Consider the following 7665-nt stretch of genomic DNA (forward strand, 5'->3'; position numbering starts at 1 on the left):
GGGGGGGGGGGCGGGGGGGGGGGGGGGGGGGGGGGGGGGGGGGGGGGGGGGGGGTCGGGTTCTGCGTGGAATTGAAGGGGAGGCGCAGCATCCCCGAGTATCCCCACGCCGACAGCCTGCCGTGTGCTTAACTAGGGCTTGCTGGGAAGGAAAGAGCCCTGCTTACAGTTTTTTAAAATTATTATTATTATTCCACCCCCCTTTCTCCCTCCTCCCCCCGAGACCCCAATTTCCTAAATCCCGATTCAGTTTAAAAATACCTCTTTGGAGGATTTCAGCGCTACTACTTTTGAACACCCGCTCGTACGGGCTTTCTGCTTGGGTATGTGTATGCAGGTGCTTGCACAGGAGCATCAGTGGCAGGAACGCATACATCTGGTGAAATTAGGCTTTTGTGAGAAAGTGCCACAAGACCAAAGCAAAGCAAACCTTGACTCTTGTATTCCCCTACTTCCTCACAGATGGGGCAACAACTGATGGTAAAAAGCAGACTGCAGATTTAGATTTTATCTAAGAAGAAATTTGCACCCTGCAGCTGCATTTGTCATGTGGCATTTAGTGTTCTGAAATAGCGCCTCGATCTTAAAGCAGCTCTGTGTAGAATTTTTACTGCAATGAAGAGATTGTCCTCAGCTTCATGTCAATAGACCTGTCTCTCTTATTGATTTCATATGTTAACCAGCTTACAGTCAAAATCTTATAAATGGAGTCATATTAGGAAAAATCCCAATAACCCATACAATGTTACATAGCTGAATACTCACATACAACATTCTGTCGCTACGGCTAGAATTTGAGATGCATCTAACTATAATAAAGCATCATTCTGCAAGTCTGAAGTAGATTGCAGGCAATGTGGGAGAAGGTAATTTTGCTTAAAGACCACTAGTTTAAATGAAAAGTGGATTGAGCAAAATCTTAAATACAATCTTCCAGCTGCTCTGAGGAGTTGAATCAGTATAATCTAGCAGAGCTGTGTCAATTCACCTGGGCTGAAGGTCTGGCGAAATAGATTTGTTCTTTGACTCATCATGGGGCCGAAAGAGATCATAATGCTGAGAGACCTGAATTCAGTGATGGTTATATCACTGAGCATAGAGTAACAAAAGCAAAAAACCCTTAAAGATAAAAAAAATGTTAGAAAAAAGGATGAAAGTAGAAGGTGGAAGGAAGAGGAGAAGAAAAGCTTTCATAATTTTTTTTTATTTTTAAAAACAATAATCAGTAATCAGTACAGCAAGGAAACGTCATCAGACTGGAGCTTCTCAAATATCTACGCAGCATGAAAAGACTCCTGCAGAATTCAGGCAGAATTCATCTGATGGGTCAAAATTGTGTTAATATGCAGTTATTTAAAAGTATTTATTCAGCCTTCTCTCCAAAAAGAAACCCAGGTCTCTTTCAATGAACTTAGTGTCTACAGAAGTAAACTTTAAAATCAATACAGAGTCCACAGTGCAACCTTCTGGATTTTTATATTTACTCTGACAGTATGATTTGATGTCATAAAAATAAGGCTATGATCACCCCATGAAACATGCTTATGCCAGGTATTTGGGAAAAAAAAAAAAAAAGGAAGACCAGCAGCAAAAGTCTGTGGTTTCTGACTGAAGGAATTTTCTTGTTGTGGGGGAGGGTGATGGGGTAGAAATTTTGACCCTGGTCCTGCAATTGGATCCATCAAGCCTGACCTCTGTGCTCCTGCCGTGCTTGCCGGAGTCAGCAGAACGACGTGCGAACTGCAGGGATTTGTCCATGTGGAACTAACTGGGGATTTGGGACCTTCCAGTCTCCTGCTGTGGAGGGAGGATGAGTTCACCTCCATGTAAATTCTGGAAGAGGAGCAAGAGATTTCCATAAGAGAAACCTGCATTTATTTTTAGATCTTCTGTTCTCTCACTCAATCCCATAGAGATCATGCTGATCACAGAGTGCCTGCCTTTCTCCAACTAGGCATGCCTACCTGCTAACACCAGGGCATTGCTGCTGAAAAGCAGCATGGCCTGTACGTCTGTAGTGAGAAAAATCTTGCACATAGTTTGTAGTCACTGTCTGGTAGCTGCTGCTGCAGCTGCTAATCCAGCTTTCAGTCAGTTCAAATGCTGTTTCCCAAATATGACCTCTGTCAGTGTCATGTCTACCACTGTGGAGCACAGTGGTCATCTTGTGCCCCTCCAAAAATGCTTTTATTTCTCTAAGTGTACAGGATGGGGAGGTTGATGTGCATTTGCAGCTCCACGCAACTGGACATTGTTCTGAATGCACGTCTCCATCCAGAGCTATGTCTCCTGACTGCTAGTGAGGCTGCATGGACAGTCAGTGACTTCCAGCTGCCAGGTACATCCCATACTGCCTACCTGTGCTCAACACCAGGCTTCTCCAGCCCTCAGGAGTGAGATCAATGAGATCAACCACAGATCAATGACAACTGGCAGGAGGTGAGACAGCTGTGTTGGCACGTAAGAGAAAGTTCACACATTCCATAAGGCACATCTGCTTTTAGTCCTGCTATTCCTAGCCACGATACTGACCTGCAGACACAGCAGCAGAACACTGCTCGGTTACTTTGGATGGTGACCATTGCCCTCTAGATCATTTTGTATGGTGCCTTCTCCAGAAGGTGTGAGCTGAGAAGAGCTTTTGGTTTGAGACCTTTCAGGGAGATGGGCAAAACTGATGGGATCCTGCACGGGGAGATACTGACTCGTCTAACTGTGTCAGGGCACTTCTAGGCACACTGAAAAGCAGAACTTGAAGCGTATGTGAAAATACAAAATAAAAATGGAAGGACTCATGGCATTCTTATTGCTCTGGGGTTTAGACAGCTCATGAGAAAAGGTTTTTGGGACCTCCATTCTGGATTGCAAGATTTCAGAGCTTAGGCACCTCATCCTTTGTTAGATACAGCTGTAAATTCATTTGTGGATACAATGCCTGGAACCATGTTGATCTTCAAAGCTGAACTTGAACAAGAAAGTTCACTGCAGCCCGTAGTTGCCAGGACACTCTGGGGGAACCTACAGCCTGAGTTGTGTGCCTAGGACCCACATTCAAACAAGATGGGACCTCACAAGGAGTTGCACCACAGCTCCCCCACAGAGTGAGGGTGCAGCAGGGAGAAGCTATGATTAAAGCCTTTAAAACTGGTAGGACTACACACCTCTGTCAAGGCTTCAGAAGGGTGACATTTTCTTTAACCTAGGACATTAACCTAGTAGTTGTTAAGACTCCTGGTGGGAGACAGTGATTTGCATCCCATCAGATGGGGAAGGGAACTGAATTTGACACATCCAGGATCTCTTAGAGGTCTGTGTAAAAATGGGCAGAGATGACTATTTGTATTTCCTCTGTTCTGGGACGCTCTGGTTCAAGCAGGGTGCTCCAAAAATGCCTACAGGACTGGGCTGTATGAGCGAACCACGCTGAGGAAACCTAACCTGTAGACTGGACTTATTAAGGAGTAAGCTAGTCTAAGGAATCAGACAGAATTAAGACATTATAGGCACTTTCATGGATCAGACACTTGAGCACTTTCGAAGTTTCCCAAGCAATCAAGAGGGAAAATATATCAAGAATAAATCACGTATTTTCTAATGATGCTGAATGTCCAGGAGCAATCATGACCTTCACAAACACCTTGTGCATTCACAGTTCACACTGGTTTCAGCAAGTCTGAACATCAGGCTTTGTGTTGGGGAACCCTAATATGGATTTAGATCCTTGAGTTTAATAGCTTTGCTATTAATAGTTTTGCTATTAAATAATTAATAGCTCTGCTATTAAACTGCATAGCAAAGGGCTAATGAATTTTAAGGGGGAAAAAGAAGGGATTGGTTAAATATTTTCAGTGATACTGGACTGTGTATCACTACCAAGATTTTGCTCACAGTTGCTTATCATGCGAGTGTTTAAAGAAAAGATTCTTGGGGATTAAAAAGCTGGCATCTCGTAGAATTGCTGTCTGTTGTCCGTAGTTGTTTTATGAAGACAGTGGGTATATCTCCTCGTAACGTGGAGGTGACAAGCCATCACAGGCGTAGTCTTCCAGCAATTCCTCTGGCTCATCAGAACTGTTCTCTGACCTGAAAACAGGAAGAGGAGCAGGTGCAAAAAGAATTTAGCAAACACAAAGCATGCAAGTAACCTCAGTGCTATGTCCTGTCAGCCTTACCTGGGCAAAGCACTTCCTGACTGCTTGAGAAAATGCTACCAGGTGAAGTTTTACTGCAATTCAGCCATTTGTGTGTTCTTTTCATGAAGTATAAAAGTGTCAGGATGTGACCTCTGTTTTCACATTACTGATGCCTGTCACACATGTTGCTGAGGACGATGGTCAGACAGCAGTTTTTCAAACAGACTTTGATAAAGGAACTAAAAGTGACTTGAGTTCTAGGAAGGATATAATTCTGAGTAATTCCTATAATTAGAATATTTTTCCTTAGAGGAAAGAACAGTATAAAATTATTTAGTGTCTGACTACAGCAGTTTCATACTGGTCTGTCATATCAGCGATCTTGTTCATGCCCCAAAACTAGGAAAAAAGTAAGGGATGGAAGGTTGCTACAGTGGGAGAGGAGTGTGTTGTGACCAGGCGTAATCAGGAGGGAGAGCATCTGGTACCAAACTTATTCTTGCATTGATGTAAAAATGCTGTTTGTGCGCTGACTCATGTGTTGTGATTGTGTTTGAGTGGAAGCCTCTGGCTGTACATATAATAATAACCTTCTAGTCAACAGTCTAAAGGTAGTAAGCTAAGCATAAAAATCGATGGGCAGGAGCATATATACTAGTATCTTCAAAAATAACTAGAGATTTAGTAGACTGAAAATTGAAAGGGATTCATAAGTTAATTTAACTGGGATAAAAATGGTTTCCAGAACAAGTATGTCTCCATAGTCTTTACTCAAGAGATGATAGTCCTAACAAACAAACAAAAAATATCTGAAGAAGGAGAACACCCTGGACTAGCTTTTGTTTCCTTTGAAAACGTACATAGCACTTAAAATACTCAGACGCCTGTGTCCAAACACACTAAGCCATTGTACCTCTGATTCCTGGTATTCTCTGCAGGGTAAGTAGCATAGTTCTCGTCTCCGGCAAAAGCTGGGTTATCCAGCGGGTAGGCAGGGCAGAAGTGCGCAGAGGCCGGGGTGGGAATTGCTCAGGCACTGGAGGAAACAGCACCGCAGCAGCCGAGCACGGGGTGAAGGTAGCCAGGACTCACAGCAACGCCTTCCTGGGATGGGTATGGCGGAGGGATGTACTGTACCACTGTGGCGCCATGAAAAGTTATAGGCTGGTTGATGCCGGTGAAGACAAAGGACTGTCCACTCGCAGCCTGGTCGAAGTCTGATGTATTTTCCTCTCTTTCTTTACAGGGCTTGCATGTAAGCATGTTAAATTTACAGACAGCAATCAGAATAAATGTCACGCCGACAGACAGCAGAATAGGCCCTAGTAACTGTGTCCACTCCAGGTGAGTAATGCCATCGTATTTTATCCATCCCATCACGGTGAAAGTAATCCCCACCAGTCCCAAAAACACACCTGAAAAGAGCAAAGTGGCGCCGGCTTTATCCCCATCTGACACCAGGACATCTGATCTGTTTGGCTGACAAGGAGTGACAGAAAAGACATTCAAGGAGAAATCTTCTACACTGTTGTTGTTCTGCTCCATTACTGAGTATAAGGTATCTTCTGCCTCAAGAGAAAGGGGGCTTGTCAGGGACTCAACAGAGCATTTAAAGTCGAAGGTTCAGGTTAGTTATACAAGAACTTTGTGCGTGTATGGTTAACAGAGTGCATCATGTGAAAGAATAAACTTTGCTTAGAAGAATAAAGGTCTGGGAAGTGAAGCCTGAAGCGATCACTAAAGACTTCTTGAATTACCACCATTGCTTCCGAAATGGCTTCACCCTTGCATGGCTGCTTATCTCTTTGTTTATCCTCTTTAATTTGGCACCCACTGATACTTCCTCGCTGTGCCCATGCCAGATGTGAGAGAAAGGAAGCTGCAGCCACCGCAGCTTTTCCTAGGCCCCCTGCCAGCTGATGCATCCAATGCATCTAACATATGGACAGCATACGTTTAGTCAACAGCAGTGTGGCGACTCTCGCTCTCCTTGGGCCACCACCCCAGCAACCCAGATCTGCAGGAAAATGCGTGGCCATCGCTGGGAGTGCTTTGCAGTGCTCTCAAGCGTGACATTTATAGCCATGCCTGGCCCTCTGTTGCAGCTCATTCTGCAGTCCAGAGCTTCCGTGGTTTAAAAAATATCAAAGTGGGCTTTCTGATATTTTGCCAAAGGGGGTGGGTGGGAGGGTAAGCGGCAACAGGGTGGTGAGTGCTGAACAGCCTGGGAGAGCTGCTGGTTGTGGGAGAAAAGTTATTTCAAGCCAAGGCAAAGCTTTCCAGCTGTTTGAAGGTAGCATAATTGCTCTGTAATTTCCCCTTAATTGTGGACATTTTTTGTTGTGGGATCTCCACCCCTTCCTCAAAGTTTATACTGAATAAAGCCTACATACCCTGAAAAGCACACCACTGCAGGAATGAGAAAGCATCTCCTGTAATGTTAAACCTGGCAAAGCGAGGAGTCTCATCCTGTACTCAGAAGTACCAGCAATATTTTTTTTACATCACAATGACTTGTTCTGTTGAACATATGTCCCTTATATTAAACAGACAGACTAATTGAATGTTGAGATTTTCTGTTTCCTAATAGTTTCAGGCTAAAGTAATTGCTGTCGGAGGGTTCTGGTATAGCTTCTTTGTGTAATTCCTTAAGGAGGAAAAAATCTACAACTACTCGATCTGTTTTGACTAGCATGGCAGGGGAGTGCACACAGGACAGAGATTACCCCTCAGGTGGTAGAATGTATAATGCTATTTCCTGCTACCAGCAGCTCTGGTGAAGCAAGCTTATCCTGGGATTTGTAAGATAAAAATAGCTCTAGAACTAGAAAACTTGCCTTTCAGACTGCTTCTTCAAAATCAGTAAATGTGCCTTTATATGATGTGCATTCATATCACACAGTGTGACAACAGCTCACTTCTGAAAGGGGCTGCTCACTGAATTTGGTGCCTCCAGAACCTGTGCTGAATGCAATTGCAGATGTGTCTTTCTCACTTGTTAGCAGATAGACCTTGAGGAATATTAGTGCTGGACTCCTTTAAAAAATGTCTGGGAAGTTTCCAAAGTCAGTATTATGTGTCTTCTATTACCCAGGGTGTCAACAAATTTTCTGAAAAATACAGTCAAGATCAGCTCTTACCCAGCACCAAGTCTAGTCAGGACTCTCTGCACCACTTGGGCAAAGTGTTAGGGCTTGCAATACAGTGGTTTCGTATGATGACAGCTAAATTAGAAAGTGCTGAAGTACTAGATAAGCTGTCCTTGTATTGGTAATTATAGCCAAAATCTAAGTCACCCTTAACCTTATATTTTGTAAACTTAATGGAATGAACTTCTGTTACTGCTCTCCGCAAGTCAAGTTTTTCCATACCATGAATCACTCTTGCTGAATCTTCCAGGCTTTCCAACAACCTTTTAAAAGCTGCATTATATTATAATAGCCGTCTAACTAATGGTATATACAGATGTAGTGTTACTTTCCTCCTCTCATCCATTCAAGAACTCTGCAACTGCTATTTGCAACAGGATTGTG

The 7665-nt window shown here is 43.6% G+C and overlaps 1 protein-coding gene across 1 annotated transcript; it reads right to left on the bottom strand.

Moving 5' to 3' along the window:
• Positions 1-3979: 3979 nt before the first annotated feature.
• On the bottom strand, positions 3980-6057 carry TMEM174 (transmembrane protein 174). The gene is given in 3 exon segments (XM_009884264.1): positions 3980-4082; positions 5046-5694; positions 6039-6057. Coding segments are annotated over 3 exon segments (771 nt in total).
• Positions 6058-7665: the final 1608 nt, after the last annotated feature.

This window comes from Charadrius vociferus, unplaced genomic scaffold, assembly GCF_000708025.1.
Source record: "Charadrius vociferus isolate BGI_N301 unplaced genomic scaffold, ASM70802v2 scaffold183, whole genome shotgun sequence".
In the NCBI taxonomy this organism is placed as follows: Eukaryota; Metazoa; Chordata; class Aves; order Charadriiformes; family Charadriidae; genus Charadrius; species Charadrius vociferus.